General features: G+C 45.5%; 1 protein-coding gene and 1 pseudogene across 1 annotated transcript in view; one reads left to right on the top strand and one right to left on the bottom strand.

Moving 5' to 3' along the window:
- Positions 1 to 18,662, bottom strand: part of LOC126204364 (uncharacterized) — a 226,022-nt gene that overhangs the window by 49,115 nt on the left and 158,245 nt on the right. The window contains exon 4 of the mRNA XM_049938738.1: positions 2,096 to 2,287. Coding sequence (XP_049794695.1) covers positions 2,096 to 2,287 — 192 coding nt within the window. The remainder of the gene's footprint in view (positions 1 to 2,095; positions 2,288 to 18,662) is intronic.
- LOC126204707 (U4 spliceosomal RNA) lies at positions 14,177 to 14,306 on the top strand (annotated as a pseudogene).

The following is an 18,662-nucleotide window of genomic DNA, read 5'->3' as shown; positions in this document are numbered from 1 at the left end:
CTATGTCCCCAGTAAACCTCAGGTTCTTTGTGTGTTCTCGTTGAACTTTAATTTACTTACCAGAGTTTCATTTTATTTCTTTCACGGCTTCCTCAATGTAGAGGTGTGTTAATATCTGGATTAGGCTACAAGACTGTCTCACTCCATTCTCAACTACTGCTTCCCTTTCATGTCCATTGATTCTTATAACGCCATACAAAGCAAAGTAAACTCTGCAATTTGGCCTAGAGAGGCCAGTCGGGACCGACCGACTGCCGTGTCATCCTCAGCCAGTGCCGTCATTCGGATGCAGCACTGCCGGCCGTTGTCAATTTTGTTGACCTTAGAACCGCTACTACTGGCTCAAGTCGCTCCTCAATTAGCATCACGATACTGACTGACCTGGTGCAGTAGGTAAAACTCCCTGGAAGTACAAGGGATCCTCTGCATAGAAGCTGGACACACTGACAACTCAGCTACGGAGTTGGGTCTGGTTTCTGTACATGTTGTAGATAAGCTTTCGTTCTCTTTATTTTATCCCAGCTGCCTTCATAGATTCGACGAGTATCCTCCAGTCAACATTGTCAAACGTTTTCTCTAAATCTACAAATGCTATAAATGTGGCTTTATTGGTTCTTACATTCATTGCGTTTATTTCAAAATGTTTATGATAGGTGATCAATTTGTTTATACTTTAAAAACTTTGAATAATATCTGCATAACCTACGTGCCCCATGTGTTTCTAAATTTCTTCAGAACCTAAATTAATCTTCATTGTGGTTAGCTTAATGTTTAATGGCAGGATGAGATTTTCACTCTGCAGGGGAGTCTGCGCTGATGTGAAACTTCCTGTCAGATTTAAACTGTGTGCCGGACCGATACACGAACTCGGGACCTTTGCCTTTTGCGGGCAAGTGCTCTACCAACTGAGCTACCCACTGAACTGCTTGAGTAGCTCAGTTGGCAGAGCACTTGCCCGCGAAAGGCAAAGGTCCCGAGTTGGAGTCTCGGTCCGGCACACAGTTTTAATCTGCCAGGACGTTTTAATGTTTAGTGTTGGTAGACATGCAAGGAAAGGGACCCAATGGAGAGGATATTGGATGTCAAAATCGTCGTTGGTAATGTGATTGAGTAGAGGGAAAGCTGGAACCTACGTTGGATGGGAAAGATAAGTGTAATAGACTGACTGGGTTCCAGAGGTAGTTTAGAATCTGAGAGGTTGGGAGGAAAGAAATAACTGTTGCTGCATCAGTAGCGTTGGGAGAGTATGGTGTGAGGGTCAGTAGGTTAAAGTATGGTGGATATATGGTAGAAGAAGACGTTCCCTGATAGTGGGCTGATGTTATGTTGAGGTGGAAGGCATCTAGGGAAATTTGTTGGAGAGAATGAGGATGTTGGGAAGAACTGACGTTTTCGAGGACTATTGTGACGAAACTGACAACTGGAGGATATCTTCTCTTTCGAATGTGGGTGGAAGGAATTTTTGGACTGGATTGGGCTGTCGACTGGTTGGACTGGAAGGTGAGTTCTTGCGTTATTAGTGAGAGTACGGCTTGCATCTGTGGGGATATGTGGAGTGAGGAACATTACAGCCAACAACGGATTTGAGACTGGAGCAGTGCCTATGGAGACAGTGATCCTCACAGTGGCAGATGGGTGGATTGTTTCACCCATGCATTTGGCCCTCCTTGTACCGGAGGAAGCAGAGGCATAGCATGACTTAGGGTTCGGATTTCGAGAGTTCATCTCTATGGCGTTGGAGATAAATAAATTCCCTCTTCTTGAACAAGGTGCTCGATGGTGGAAGTTCAATATGTAAACAGGTGGAGAATGTATGTGGGAACACTGTTGCAGATACAGAGGACAGTACAGGTCTCCTGATCAGGGTCAGAATTTATTTCCCGCACAACCTCCTCCGCCATAATTTTCGAATTCTCTGCCTGGACCAAGGCCAGGAGCAGGTGGTGGCTTGGGACGGGAAGCAACCGATGAATACACCCGGGAATGGAACGAGAACCTTGAAAACGACGGATTGGGTGACTGTGCAGAAGATAATGACACGTCGGCGATGTGTCTATAACTGCAGCTGGACTAGGGAGAGGAACCGGAAACTCACCTGTTTCACAGAGTTGGGCGCCGTGACGTCAGCGGCGGAGGCGATCCTGGCGACGGTGGCGCCGGCTGGTGGCAGCGGCGAAGGCTGCAAACACCTGGCGGGCGTCGGCAGCGACACGGCGGCTGGCGAGTCGGAGCACGCGACGCCCTGCGGGCATTCGCGGGGCCGGTGCACCTCCACAGTGGCCGTCACCTAGGGGCGGGCAGAGCCGGCCGGTCAAAACTGATACTGGTATTTCCGTTCTGTTCCTTGATATGTCTATTATTTTATTGATATGGTACAAACTGGTAATACACTAGTGGCCATTAAAATTTCTACACCACGAAGATGACGTGCTACAGTCGCAAAATTTAACCGACGGGAAGAAGATGCTGTGATATGCAAATGATTAGCTTTTCAGAGCATTCACACAAGGTTGGCGCCGGTGGCGACACCTACAACGTGCTGACATGAAAGTTTCCAACCGATTTCTCATATACAAACAGCAGTTGACCGGCGTTGCCTGGTGAAACTTTGTTGTGATGCCTCGTGTATCGAGGATAAATGCGTTCCATCACGTTTCCGACTTTGATAAAGGTCGGATTGTAGCCTATCGCAATTGCGGTTTATCGTATCGCGACATTGCTGCTCGCGTTGGTCGAGATCCAATGACTGTTAGCAGAATATGGAATCAGTGGGTTCAGAAGGGTAATACGGAACGCCGTGCTGGATCCCAACGGCCTCGTATCACTAGCAGTCGAGATGACAGGCCTCTTATCCGCATGTCTGTAACGGATTGTGCAGCCACGTCTCGATCCCTGAGTCAACAGGTGGGGACGTTTGTAAGACGACAACCATCTCCACGAACAGTTCGACGACGTTTGCAGCAGCATGGACTATCAGCTCGGAGACCATGGCTGCGGTTACCCTTGACACTGCATCACAGACAGGAGCGCCTGCGATGGTGTACTCAACGACGAACTTGCGTGCACGAATGGCAAAACGTCATTTTTTCGGATGAATCCAAGTTCTGTTTACAGCATCATGATGGTCGCATCCGTGTTTGGCGACATCGTGGTGAACGTACACTGGAAGCGTGTATTCGTCATCGCCATGCTGGCGTATCACTCGGCGTGGTGGTATGGGGTGCCATTGGTTACACGTCTCGGTCACCTCTTGTTGGCATTGACGGAACTTTGAACAGTGGACGTTACATTTCAGATGTGTTACGACCCGTGGCTCTACCCTTCATTCGATCCCTGCGAAACCCTACATTTCAGCAGGATAATGCACGACCGCATGTTGCAGGTGCTGTACGGGCCTTTCTGGATACAGAAAATGTTCGATTGCTGACCTGGCCAGCACATTCTGCAGATCTCTCACCAACTGAAAACGTCTGGTCAATGGTGGCCGAGCAACTGGCTCGTCACAATACGCCAGTCACTACTCTTGATGAACTGTGGTATCGTGTTGAACCTGCATGGGCAGCTGTACCTGTACACGCCATCCGGGCTCTGTTTGACTCAATGCCCAGGCGTATCAAGGCCGTTATTATGGCCAGAGGTGGTTCTTCTGGGTAGTGATTTCTCAGGACCTATGCACCCAAATTGCGTGAAAATGTAATCACATGTCAGTTCTAGTATAATATATTTGTCGAATGACTACCCGTTTATCATCTGTATGTCTTCTTAGTGTAGCAATTTTAATGGTCAGTAGTGTAATAACTGAACGGTTAATTTTGTGGTACCTTCAGAGTGGAAAATCAATACCATCCCAAACTGCCGAAGCAAGATGTCATGAGCCTGCAACTTTCGCTCTCGCTGTCACCACTTCTTCACCTTCACAATCTTTGCTGGAAAGAATGAGACCGGTTTCTGGCATAACCTCGCCATATTTCTTACTCCTTCACCTTGAGCAGAATTTTTCAGTTTTTGCTCGAAGTTTACTTTTGTTACTGGAAGTAATAGCTGTAAAAACCGGAAAATCGGTTATTTCAAAAACCGGTTATTCTGAGCTGTTTTGATACTCAGGTTAAACTGGAGAAGTAAAGAAGCGGTGGAGTCGAAAACTGATTGTTCCACTGATAACTGCTAACTGTAGGTAAGGATCGAAGAAAGTTACATGGACTTATGAGCGGATGCGTTGCAAGGAAGGTACATCCAGTGGTATACAATATACAATAAGGGGGGGGGGGGCTGTGGGGCGTATGCCTGGGGCGTAGAATTTATATGGGCGCAAAAACTTGTAAGATACAAGTTTTTATCATAAAATAAAATACGATATTTCAGGACTTGCATATAGTCTGCATCATAACTGATGTTATTCCAACAGTTATTTTACATGTTCATCGTTGGTAATGGGGTCGTCCCAGCACTCTAATAGGCGGGTTGTGAGATGTCTGACTGGCTGGAGTGGCTCACTTTCGCTCATGATGCATGTGCAAAACAAGAGTTCTTCCTAGCTACGCGACCCCAAGTTGTCTGTGTTCGGAAACGAAGATTCTCCCTAGCAGCCTACATAAGGACTTAAAAGACATCAGAAAAGGTGGGCTTTAGATACAAGACACAGGTAAATAATATTTCTGTATGTCTGTATTACAGTATGGTACAGAAGAGAGTTCATTTGTTGATAAATTTGATTCTGAATTGTGGAAACAGCAGCTTGTTTAATTGCCAATGTACCTTAGGGGGCTATCCCAGTTACCTCAAGCAAGTTCTTTTGTTAGTAATTAATTAGTTTTTGCAAATAATAGACTGTATTTTTTGTAGTTGTCCATTGGAATGTTTGTTAAGAGACTTTTTTTCTGTAATTTTAAGTTGACCAGAAAAATAAATAATCTAAAGAAGTAAGCTGTAGTAGCGTGAATACCCCACTCAGCATTCCTGCTAACAGTGATTTCTGGCTGGCTACAGGGCTTATTATGCACATCCTGTCCTGTTTGCCATTCCTATCCTGATTTGTACATGTGTACCGCCTACTTCTGTAGCATCGATTATCTCTTTGCCTTCAGTAGTGCCACTATGACGACCAAAAAGTTTCTACACTAGTTACTGCGACATCGTCCAGAGACAAGGCTGCCACACCAAAGGCCATGATGTGAATCGAGACCACAGACATTAGCGAAGGCTCGCCGCAATCTACGACGCCGTACGGGAGGCGCTCCCGAAGACACAGCACAGTAGCAGCGCCCTCACGTGTCGCGCATGCCAGAGTTCAACCACAGATCGAGACCTCAGTCAACATTAATGTGGGGCTAACTAGACGTTAAACTGTGCTGTTATAAATGGCGAACATTATAGGCCTAACTCAAGAAAACAGTCTGGTACTTAGTGCGTTAAGTAATGCCTTCATTGTTACAGACGGTTGTAAATTATCAAGCAATCCTGTGGCCAAGAACTGTGTTAAAGTTAAGTAAATCTTTTATTCACTTATTTAATAAAGCGAACTAATTTTTCATGATTTCTGTTTTGATGAGCCTTCCCTCACAGCAGTCACAGAACACATAGTTGTGGCCGGACGAAATTAGTTTCGTCTGGTTACAACAGTTACCTATTAGCTTTGTTTCTTTATTAGTTGTTTAAGTGCATTTTTTACAATTATTTAATATTTCTTCACATTTTTTCTCATCGATAATGTCTTTAAGAATGGAATCTGGTGCCTAATGCAGAGAAACGTGAAAATTAGAACAGGAAGAGCTTTCTAAACTAGCTGGAGAGCTTGACAGATTTATTGTGAAAACTAATAATGGCATCTGGTGTGGGAGTTCGCTGTTCGCCCTCTACGGTAGAAGCAGAGACCTGAAAATGCTTCAAAGCGTGTGCAGAAAACCACTCTTTGTTAGCAGGTTGTTTTGAAAGTTTTCAGTGATATTAGTGATTGTCGAGAAACTGTAAGGGAGACTTTGAAAAATGAATTTGTTAAGTGAGAAACGTGTGAACTACAGAATAAATATACTTTTTTTCAACAGATATTACTGGCAGAGCCTTTTTGTAAACATTCGTTCTGTATGAAGTTAGAAAATGGCGAGCGAATTTTAAGGACACGGTCGTTGTACTCTCCTGTGAAATATGCTATATACACTCCTGGAAATGGAAAAAAGAACACATTGACACCGGTGTGTCAAACCCACCATACTTGCTCCGGACACTGCGAGAGGGCTGTACAAGCAATGATCACACGCACGGCTCAGCGGACACACCAGGAACCGCGGTGTTGGCCGTCGAATGGCGCTAGCTGCGCAGCATTTGTGCACCGCCGCCGTCAGTGGCAGCCAGTTTGCCGTGGCATACGGAGCTCCATCGCAGTCTGTAACACTGGTAGCATGCCGCGACAGCGTGGACGTGAACCGTATGTGCAGTTGACGGACTTTGAGCGAGGGCGTATAGTGGGCATGCGGGAGGCCGGGTGGACGTACCGCCGAATTGCTCAACACGTGGGGCGTGAGGTCTCCACAGTACATCGATGTTGTCGCCAGTGGTCGGCGGAAGGTGCACGTGCCCGTCGACCTGGGACCGGACCGCAGCGACGCACGGATGCACGCCAAGACCGTAGGATCCTACGCAGTGCCGTAGGGGACCGCACCGCCACTTCCCAGCAAATTAGGGACAGTGTTGCTCCTGGGGTATCGGCGAGGACCATTCGCAACCGTCTCCATGAAGCTGGGCTACGGTCCCGCACACCGTTAGGCCGTCTTCCGCTCACGCCCCAACATCGTGCAGCCCGCCTCCAGTGGTGTCGCGACAGGCGTGAATGGAGGGACGAATGGAGACGTGTCGTCTTCAGCGATGAGAGTCGCTTCTGCCTTGGTGCCAATGATGGTCGTATGCGTGTTTGGCGCCGTGCAGGTGAGCGCCACAATCAGGACTGCATACGACCGAGGCACACAGGGCCAACACCCGGCATCATGGTGTGGGGAGCGATCTCCTACACTGGCCGTACACCACTGGTGATCGTCGAGGGGACACTGAATAGTGCACGGTACATCCAAACCGTCATCGAACCCATCGTTCTACCATTCCTAGACCGGCAAGGGAACTTGCTGTTCCAACAGGACAATGCACGTCCGCATGTATCCCGTGCCACCCAACGTGTAAGTCAACTACCCTGGCCAGCAAGATCTCCGGATCTGTCCCCCATTGAGCATGTTTGGGACTGGATGAAGCGTCGTCTCACGCGGTCTGCACGTCCAGCACGAACGCTGGTCCAACTGAGGCGCCAGGTGGAAATAGCATGGCAAGCCGTTCCACAGGACTACATCCAGCATCTCTACGATCGTCTCCATGGGAGAATAGCAGCCTGCATTGCTGCGAAAGGTGGATATACACTGTACTAGTGCCGACATTGTGCATGCTCTGTTGCCTGTGTCTATGTGCCTGTGGTTCTGTCAGTGTGATCATGTGATGTATCTGACCCCAGGAATGTGTCAATAAAGTTTCCCCTTCCTGGGACAATGAATTCACGGTGTTCTTATTTCAATTTCCAGGAGTGTATTTCTTTCCTTGCATGCTTAAAAGAATAAATGGGAAAGTTCTTTTTGTACAGCCATATGGCTTTAAAACATGGAAAATGCTTAGACCGAGAGGATTGATGATGTATTGTATTTAGCCAGACAATCCTCCCGTCCCCCACTCGAAGATGTTTGTGGAAGTAATAACTGTGGAAATTTCTTTGAAACTTTCAACCTACTTGCCAAATGTGATCCAAATGTTCACATGTGTGTGAATTCCTAAGGGACCAAACTGCTGAGGTCATCGGTCCCTAGACTTACACACTACTTACTTATGCTAAGAACAACACACACACACTGTTGCTACAGACTAGTGAAATCAAGGACACAGTAAAACTTCTGCTCACACACCTTTATTCTCACACGTCCATTTTACAATTACTCGAAATATATCCGCTGCAGAGGGCAGCACAATGTACAGACTTAACAGAACACCAACAGATGGCGTAGGAGTCTTCATTCCCCGACATCCTCCCCACCCTGGTCCATCTCGAGGGGGATGACCAGCTGGACCGGTCGACAGATCTTCATACCATCTGGCTGGCGAAGGATGATGCACCGTATTTTACTGTCTCTGCCATGCCGCACTTCTTCTACCACAGCTCTCTTCCACAAGTGCCGTGGTTTGCTGTCTTCTTGGAGCAGAACAACCTCTCCAATTCTCGGTTTCCTCTGCGAAGGGTATCCCTTCACCTCATGATATTGTCTTAGCAGCAGGAGGTATTCTGTCTTCCACCTGCGCCAGATGTTGTCATTGACCTTTTGTCTGAGTCGGAACTCCTTGGCAAGGTCCTTTCTAGTTGCTGGCTCTGGCCCACATGGAATTGTTACTAATTTCCCACCATTTAGAAACTGAGCTGGCGTCAGTGCAGTGTCACTCTCTCCTTGAGTGATGGGTCGTGAGTTTATTGCGGCTTCTATGCTGATCAAGGTGGTGTTTAAGCTCTCTTCATCCACCTGGGAGCGACCAAGAACTTTCCTCAGGCAGCGCTTGACTGAGCCTATCATGCGTTCCCACAGTTACTAGAAATATATCCGCTGCAGAGGGCAGCACAATGTACAGACTTAACAGAACACCAACAGATGGCGTAGGAGTCTTCATTCCCCGACACACACACACGCCCATGCCCGAGGGAGGACTCGAACCTCCGGCAGAAGGAGCCACGACGCAGTCAGTTACAGGAGCTGCGAATCCTCCTCTTCACAAAGTTCAGCAGACAGACAGCTATGCTGTATGTTATCTTCCTCCATGAAGCGAAAATGAGTGAAATCAAACTACTTGGCGATCATCTCACAATAGAGTTATTAAGAACTTTTCTAACACTAAATATTTCTGCATCATGTTTAATAGATCTAATTTATATCACAGACAGAAGAAAAGTCTCTAATAATTCGTTATGTACATATTGAAGGTTCACAACTCACGGCAGGGGACTCCTTCATTGATTTCATTCTATTATAGGGGAAATTAGCTAATGAAGTTACAGAACAAATTTGTGGCAAACTGCAAGGAGATGGTCTGAAACTAGAGGACTGCTGTGGACAAAGATATAGTAATGCCGCGACCATGTCTGGACGCATTATTGGTGCTCATAGACTTATTTTGGATATAAACCCCAAATCAGTGATTATGCCAAGTAATAGTTAATCTTGCTGGAGTACGTGCAGCAACTGCTGGAACAAAGTCGGTGACTTGTTTGGCACTGTGCAAAATGCGTACACATTTTTCTCAAGCTCTATATACAGATGGGATGTTCTTAAACAACGGGTTCCAATTAATTTGAAGCGGTCCTGTGACACAGTATGGAGTTCAAAGCGTGAATGCTTGCTGAGCACATTGGAAGCGTGATAGAAGCTTTGGAAATCTTCAGGGATGGATCAGTAGAAACCCAAAAACCAAAGAAAATGTAGATAGTCTGCTGGTTTGCATTATGACCTACCCTTTCTTCGCATTCCTTTATTTTTGGAGCCTTTTGCCTAAAAAAAGTGAATGGTGTTCAGATATGACGACAACAAAGAGGACTTGGATGTGATCAGTGGGTTCAAAAGCTGCAGGCACTCACTCTATTTTGTGAGGAAAAGCGTGATTCTCTAGTCACAAAAGCAAATAAGAGAGCCATGGAAATATGCAATATATCTGATATTTCAACATACAGATGGATCGGAATTGAAAGCAAACATCTGGTGAGAAAAGCATCGACTCTGGCTCAAATTTAATTCGGGAAACTCGTTGGGAACAGCTTGATGCAGTAGGTAAGCTAAAAAAAAAAAAAAAAAAAAAAAAAACGTGCATTGTGAATGAACCTAGTTCATGAGTTATTTGCCTTCCTGCAAATTCAAATACTGTTAGATGCAGAAAAAGTTGAATTCAATGTTTGAAACATACAGCATTTATGTGAAAAATATTCAGAATTGAATGCTTGAGCTATGATTGCTGAAGTACATCATACTAGCTCCACACACACAAGAGCGTAGTGGGCTGGAGCACCATCATGCAGAAGCCATCCGTTACCTGTCGTACGACAAGGCACGTCTTCCAGAAGGGGAGGAAGGGTCACCCGCACGAAGTGCAGACATACCCCACCAGACGGACGTGTTACAATTTGTAGAGAAATCATCCACTCTGTATTCTGCGGGGAGCATCCCTTGCATTGGTATGCTGTAGAACTGCTTCACGGTACGTACTACGAATCGAAACTCGGTGAGATGCTCCTTCTGCTACTATGTATCACTTATCTGTATTTCTTGTGGTTTTTGTGCAACCGCCTTCCGAGGCCCTGCGTACACTTATGAATAACACTGTACTTTCTCAAGGAAATAAAAGGTGTTGTCAAATGTTTGGGGGACTTTTTCGCGTTCTTTCAGTTGTCAGCAATATGGAGAATTCACCATAAGACCATTACAATGAATTTGAATTTGGCTTTTAGTAAACTATACTATGAGGGCTTCTTTTTCAGCTTCCGATTGGTCGAGAAATGGAAATCACAGCGAAAATCACAAATGTTTTATTTGCAACATTTATCTACACTTTCCAGCTATTTCTCTACATAGTCGCCACTCGGACATAGACGCCTGTCGTAGCGTGCTACCAATTTTCCAACACCGCCATCATCAATGGCAGCCACCTTTGCTTTCCACCAATTCTCTACGCTGCTCTGCAGCTCGTTGGCTGGGTCAAAATGTTGTCGTCATAATCAGCGGTTCGTGTGATCGACGAGATGAAAATTAGAGGCAGCCAAGTCTGGAGTGTTTGGTGGGTGATCCAACACTGCTATCGAAAACGCTGCGGCAGCGCCGTTGTTGCGTCTGCAGTGTGCGGCTGAGCATTGTCACGAAGAATGAAATGCACGGCACGTACGCTATGTGGGCTGCATCAAATCAGGCGGAACCCCTCACACTTGGCGGGAGACTCTACTGTTCCGAGCATCTTTACGTGCTTACTGCGTGCCCAGAACTGAAAAGTGTGATGTGAGGTGGTCGATGGGCATACTATAGGCACTGCACAACACATCTGCACAGAGCTTTTTAGCTTCATTGGATTTTCACTGTGGTTTTAATGTCGCGACCACTGAAGGACTGAAAAAAAAAGTTGTAACATTGATAGTCACCTAGTGGCGTCTACTATTTTCCAACTTTGTTAAGAAGGATGGTCACTCATAACAACCTCACTTTCACAGCAAATGGGACTCGAAATACACTCAGTTTTGGCGCTGATGTGAAACAAAAACTGCCACTCTTGAAAGGCGTGTATCAGTTGAGAAATACTATCCCAGTGTTTGTCTTAATCGATTTAATTACTGCATAGAAAGTATAAATTAGCATATCCAGACTGGGATCTGAACCCCTATTCTCCTGAATAAGTGCCCAACGTCTGAGCCACTGTCTTATCCACTTCATTAGGAGCTTTCAAGTCGGATACTTCACCACCTCCTACATCCTCACTCAGTTAGGTTCACAGGACTTTTCATTAATTTTTCGGAGATCCTGTCCTTCGTGAAGAAATCTCGAGAACGTTACTTTAGTACTTTTGTACTTACTCAGTAAATGAAAGAATTTATAATCCTTTGGTATTGGGTACTGCCTCACGCAATATTACAGTTCTTACGCTCGAAAAACGGAGTTCACGAGTAAACACATTGGGAAATGACTGAGACCTACAACCTCTTAATAGTAACCTCTGCAGGATTGTAGACTACCCAATTGACACATCATTCGTATTACGCGTTTTAGCATAATGATGACGATGGTTTGTTCTTTCCTGGACCATCACTCCGAGTTCATCGTTCTCCGCTTATCCCGATGTCCCGCCATTGTTTTCGCAGCTGTGTGTGACGCATTTATCTCGGTGTTGTGAGTCAGCTGGTATCTTCTGCTTCCTCTTGTCCTCTGCGCATGTATAATTCCCTGTAGTGCATCCTTCGTTATGCAGTCTCTTCTCAACCAATGTTTTAACCAATTTCTTTTCTTCCTCTTAATACTTTCAGTATTGTCATTTGTTCTTCACCCTTTGTGACACAGCCTCATTACCTATATTATCCTGTACGCCTTCCATTATTCTCCAGAGTCACATCTCAAAGGCCTGTATGCATTTCTCATCTCTCCCCCACAATGTCCATCTTTCGGGACCGTACGGAACAACACTCCCTACAGAATACTGTACTGACTTTTTCTGTAATTGCTTATTTAATGGACCACAGAAAATACTCATCCTTCTATAAAGCATTTCTTTTGCGACAGCTACCCTTGTTTTCGATTTCAATACATGTCATGTTACTGGCTGTTTTGCATTCTGGGTACCTCAAGTTATTAACTTGCTGAACTAATCACAGATTTTCTTTCCCTTATCCGTTGATTGCTTTGTAAAAATCATTGCCTTATTTTTCTTGAAATTTATTTTTATTCTATATTCTTCGCAGGTGGTGGTCACTTTTTAAACATATCGTTAACTGCGTTTTCGTTTTCACTTACTAATATCACATCAGGAAATCTTACACATTTGATAGTCCTTCCCCTCATATTGTCAGACGACTCTTTTGTTGGAAACAGTTTTTTACTAAATCATGTAAACAGATTTTAAACAGAGTAGACGAGAGAACACAGCCTTCTCTTTCCCTCTCCCAGTTTTAATTCCTGCTGTCGTCTCATCTGCTGTTGTTAACTTTATTCTTTGAATCAAATATAATAGTAAAAAATCTTTTTCTTTGAACAAAAAAATGAAACATTACGAGACAGACCAGAAATACTGTATGCAGTGGAAACACAAAGTCTGATTACGAGGGGAAACCTTGAAAAATTAGAAAAAATTAAAAGAAGAATCCTAAGTGAAATTCTAAGACCAAAAAGCAGCAGTTTGTCACGGTGGATATTAAGATCAAATACGTACAGGCATGGGCGTACCCAGCGAGGGGCAGGGGGGCACAGCTGCCCCCCCCCCCCCCCCCGCCCTAGAAGATATTCGCAATTTTTTACTAGTTTACTGTTTTATTTAATAAGAAAAGCAGCATGTTTTCTCGGATTGTACAAGTGCATTCTGGTATTTAAAATGTTTATTAAAAGCAGTTTTTCACTGATTTACTGTTTTATTTAATAAAAAGTGCTGTATGTTGTCTCGAGTCCTTGATTCCTGAGACTAGTATGACCTGCTCCCCCCCCCCCCCCTCCAGTTCAGATCCTGGGTACGTCCTTGCGTACAGGACTAAATCTGAAGTTAAAAAGTTAACAAATGCAACGTCGTTCGTTTGTCCAAAAATCGAGAACACTCTTCTCGCCAATTGCAAAAAGATATCGACCTGCAAGGCCACAGAACCAATTCACAGAGTGAGTCTTCTTCTGCGGGTAGTGCACGTCATGTGGCAATAACATCATGTGCGGTGTAACTCGCAGTCATCCGGAGACGGGAGTCATATATAAAGTGTCTGTTATTTCAGACAGCTTCAAGTGAACACAAACCACAATCATGATTATGTCACTCGGCCTTCAAACTACCCTGGACTTGCATATACCCCAGATTTGACATTGGCCTTCTGGGCATCACTAGAGTAGACTATTCTATGTTACTAATGATATGACAATTGATAACATGGGAATTGTATGAGCTTTGGGAAATTATTGGGAAATCAGAAACCACGTAAATAATCTTAGAGGATTATTACTTAGTTAATTCTATGGGCGATGAGATTATCTCGCCAGTTTAGTTTTCTTTTGTGTGTGATCTGTTCATTTTTTTTTTTCATTTTCAGTCCTTTTTACGCTTGGTTAGTTATAAAGATTGGGAAATCAGAAACCACGTGAATAATCTTAGAGGATTATTACTTAGTTAATTCATGGGCGATGAGATTATCTCGCCAGTTTAGTTTTCATTTATGTGTGCTGCCGTCCATGCTTTTCATTTGCCTTCATTATTTCTTTCTTTTTAGTTTCTAAACCATCACTTGCTTCACACCTGCAGCGAGAGGTGTATTACTGAGTAGTGTGTCGTCGCCCCCGAGGCATAGCAGAGTGTGCCTCGGTTTTTTTTATTATCTGTTTATGGCAATACATCTTGCTACAAACAGCACCCTGCTTTACGTGCTGCGTCGACACTAGCGGATGGCGGCATTTAAAAAAAAAAAAAGATGAGGTTTATCCGAGGTGCGATTATTGCTAGTTGAAAACTTTTACCAATACCCCGCCTAGTGGACGTGAAATACCGTCCGCTACGGCAATTTTTGCGAACTCCTACGGGAGTCATAATTAAATTCAAACATAACAAATTATGAATATCATAACAGACCATTTCTACTTCCATAATCAATAACATAGACCCAGCTTAGTGGCAGTTGCAGACAATTACCTCGTGTTGCGAGTTATAGGTCGATACACATATTACAAAGTAATTTTCCCTGTCTTCTGATTGATTCTAACAGCCGTAGAGCAATTTCCAATGGGGTTCCAGGCTGTCGCGAGTGCAGATGGGCGTCACACTGAGCAACTTTTGTAACCTTGTACGCAATTAACAAATCTTACCGTCTCATGTGGAAATTGAAAGTTTCTTTCAAAGGTTTATTCGTTGTTTCTTTTTCGCATGTCCTTACAAAAGTTTCATTGTCCTACGATCACTCCTTTTTCATTGGGATTTAAAAAAAAAAAAAAGCGAGATTGGCCCTTCAGTGCAGATTCACATCACGCTGGAACTATTAAGAGAATCGGCGAAACGCTGCGAGTACTAAGGATAATGGGCAGGGGCACTACGAGGGTAGCTTCCGGATGGCTTCGAATTACACCGCGCATGATATGCTCGCGGATGACGTGTTCTACCCGCAGACGAAGACTCACTCTGTGAACTGGTTCTGTGGCCTTGCAGTTCGATATCCTTTTGCAATTGGCGAGAAGAGTGTTCTCGAGTTTTGGACTTACGCGAACGAACGACATGGCGCCATTGTCTGTAATCCAAAATACAGACGACACTTTTCCGACTTCCTTTGGAGTGCTTTCCACGACCCGCCATGTTGTTGGAATGTCCCTGCATTGAGAAGCTGACCTGACCTGACGCAGTATTTTTGAGGCTATGATCCCCCAACAGTATTCCTCTTTATTTTTGCGAAGATGTGCATCGATTTCTCCACGGCTAAGAGCGGATTCACGGACTTCACTCCATGGCAAAAAAAGTCTTCTGCATCCATTTGATTACCCTCTTGTTTTCTTTTCCTTTACTCCCTTCTCAGATTAGGTGGAACTATCGGAATAGGCGTAGTTAGTGGTAGGAGGCTCTGCCTGCTGAGCAGGATACCTGGATTCGAATCCCGGCCCAGCACAAATTTTCAACTTTTCCCCCTTGATGTAAATAAATGTCCACTAGCAGCTAAACGCGATTAATTCCATCGTATCTTAAAAAGAAAGCTCTTATGCCCTGCGTTCCTCTCAAAGTTTCACAGAAGATAAGAGCGTGAATGTATGGGAAGTAAAACGTGGGACATGGTTCGAAGTGCAAGAAGTCAACTTTTTCTTAAGGAATTTTACGTGCAATCTTCGTTTAGACGTTGGGAGCGTCTCAGAAGCTTGTACAGCGAGCTGATACGTGCTGTGGCGTGATAACTTATCGTGAACACATAAGGAAAGTCCTCTTCGGTCCGCAAACACGGCGTTAGGCAAGGCCCAATAGGGCGGTCAAACAGTCCACAGTGTGCGCAACACCGCTTTGTGATTCACTCGGTGGATGCACGGCCTCTCCAGAGACAAGGAGCAGATTCCTCGATCTTTCACGCCCCTTCATATTCTTCTTATCTGCGCCCGGGCTTGTCGTACCAGGTCGGATAAATCACAGAGAATTTTTCTGGACTAACTGTATAGCGATTTCAAAGATTACCATTTGGTTCGAGCTATTCAGTCAATCCTCGAGAACAGGACAAAGGAAAAAAAAGTAGGTGCAACAGTGGCGGACTTAGGCCGTCGGAGGCTTGGGGCTGCAAAATTACACTGACGGAAAGAAATCGCAACACCAAAAAAGAATTAATGTACAGTAACGAAATTTCAGGAAAACATTTGTCTAGGTAACATATTCAGGGGATTAACATTGCAAGTTCACAGATTAATGTACGCAAGAGACAAGCCATTGCAAATGTGAAATGCTGGTACCTTAATAACCTGTGTAATCACCAGAGTGTTGAATGCCAGCATGCAGACGTGCATGCAATGTATTGTACAGTTGCCGGATGTCAATTTGTGGGGTGGTACTCCGTGGCTGTTGCATTCTGTCAGTCAATACAGGCACGGTTAACGCTGGTTGCGGAAGAGCTGGGCTGCTTGTCCGAAGGCGTCCCATATGTGCTCAATTGGAGAGGTATCTGGTGATCGAGTAGCATGTCGTCTCTCTGTAGGGCGCCCGCATCTCGTGGTCGTGCGGTAGCGTTCTCGCTTCCCACGCCCGGGTTCCCGGGTTCGATTCCCGGCGGGGTCAGGGATTTTCTCTGCCTCGTGATGGCTGGGTGTTGTGTGCTGTCCTTAGGTTAGTTAGGTTTAAGTAGTTCTAAGTTCTAGGGGACTGATGACCATAGATGTTAAGTCCCATAGCGCTCAGAGCCATTCGAACCATTTTTTTGAGTTAAATGAAAAATCGTTTCAACCAGTGGTTTTAGCGTCTTCTTGCTGAGTCCGCAGCTCGTGGTCTAGTGGCTAACGTTGCTACCTCTAACTCACGGGGTCCCGGGTTCGATTCCCGGCGGGGTCAGGGATTTTCTCTGCCTCGTGATGGCTGGGTGTTGTGTGCTGTCCTTAGGTTAGTTAGGTTTAAGTAGTTCTAAGTTGTCGAGGACTGATAACCATAGATGTTAAGTCCCATAGTGCTCAGAGCCATTTGAACCATCTCTGTAGGGCAAGTTGAGCTGCAACAGCGGTATGTGGGCGAACGTTATTCTGTTGGAAAACACCCCCTGGAATGGTGTTCATGAATGGCAGCCCAAAAGGCTGAATCCCCAGGTCGACGAACAGATTTGCAGTCAGGATGGGTAGGATAACTAAGAGGCTATCCCTGTCGTCATACGAAATCGCACGCCAGACCATAACTCCAGGTGTAACTCGAGTGTGTCTAGGACGCATGCAGGCTGAATGCAGGCCCTCAGCTTGCTTCCCCCTGACCAACACACGGTCATCACTGGCGCCGAAGCAGAACCAGTTTTCATCAGAAAACACAACAAACTCCACTCTGCCATCCAATGAGCTCTCGCTTGACACGACTGAAGTCACAAACGACCGTGATCTAAGGTCTATGGAAAGCCAGCAATATGGCGCCTGCCTCGGAGGTTTCCCTGAAGTAACCGATTTGTAACAGTTCGATGTGTCAGTCTAGTGCCAACTGCTGCTCCAGTTGCTGCTGCAGATGCAGCAGGACGCGCTAGAGCGGTACGCCAACACGATGATCTTCCCTCTCGGTAGCGCCACATGGCTGTCCGGAGCCCGCTCTCCTTGCGACCGTACATTCCTGGTGACCACCGTTGCCAGAAACTGCGTACAGTGACTACATTCCTGCCAATTTTTCTGCAGTATCTCAGAAGGAACACCAAAATTCTCCTAGCCACGCCATACGATCTCGTTCAAAGTGAGGTGTTGATAACGGCGTGTTTAAACGCATTCTTGGCTAGCATCAACTCACCACGTCCAGTCTCAAAGATAAAATGATTCGAATGGCTCTGGGCACTATGGCACTTAACATCTGAGGTCATCAGTCCCCTAGAACGTAGAATTGCTTAAACCTACATGACCTAAGGACACTATACACATCCATGACCGAGGCTGGATTCGAACCTGCGACCGCAACGGTCGCGCGGTTCCACACTGAAGCGCCTAGAACCGCTCAGCCATACCGGCCGGCAGTCTCAAAGATAAATAATGCTACTAGCGCCGCTCTTATGCTATTGGCGCCAAATGAATAGCCATAATGTTTGAGATGTGGAAACAAGCTTACAAACTTTCCTTTACATCGCACAACTCCGTGTTAGTGTCGTCAATTTTTTTCCGTCAGTTTATATGAGGTCCCCGCACTGCTTTAAATTGATGTACACTACTGGCTATTAAAAATGCTACGCCATGAAGATGACGCGCTACAGATGCGAAATTTAACCGACAGGAAGAAGATGCTGTGATACGCAAATGATTAGCTTTTCAGAGCATTCATACAAGGTTGGCGCCGGTGGCGACACCTACAACGTGCTGACATGAGGAAACCGATTTCTCATACACAAACAGCTGTTGACCGGCGTTGCCTGGTGAAACGTTGTTGTGATGCCTCGTGTAAGGAGGAGAAATGCGTACCATCACGTTTCCGACTTTGATAAAGGTCGGATTGTAGCCTATCGCGATTGCGGTTTATCGTATCGCGACATTGCTGCTCGCGTTGGTCGAGATCCAATGACTGTTAGCAGAATATGGAATCGGTGGGTTCGGGAGTGTAATCCGGAACGCCGTGCTGGATTCCAACGGTCTCGTATCACTAGCAGTCGAGATGACAGACATCTTATCCACATGGCTGTAACGGATCGTGCAGCCACGTCTCGATCCCTGAGTCACAGATTGGGACGTTTGCAAGACAACAACCATCTGCACAAACAG

This window comes from Schistocerca nitens, chromosome 9 (assembly GCF_023898315.1).
Source record: "Schistocerca nitens isolate TAMUIC-IGC-003100 chromosome 9, iqSchNite1.1, whole genome shotgun sequence".
Classification (NCBI taxonomy): domain Eukaryota; kingdom Metazoa; phylum Arthropoda; class Insecta; order Orthoptera; family Acrididae; genus Schistocerca; species Schistocerca nitens.
Note: the sequence above shows the minus strand (reverse complement) of the source record. Positions and strands in the feature narration are given on the sequence as shown.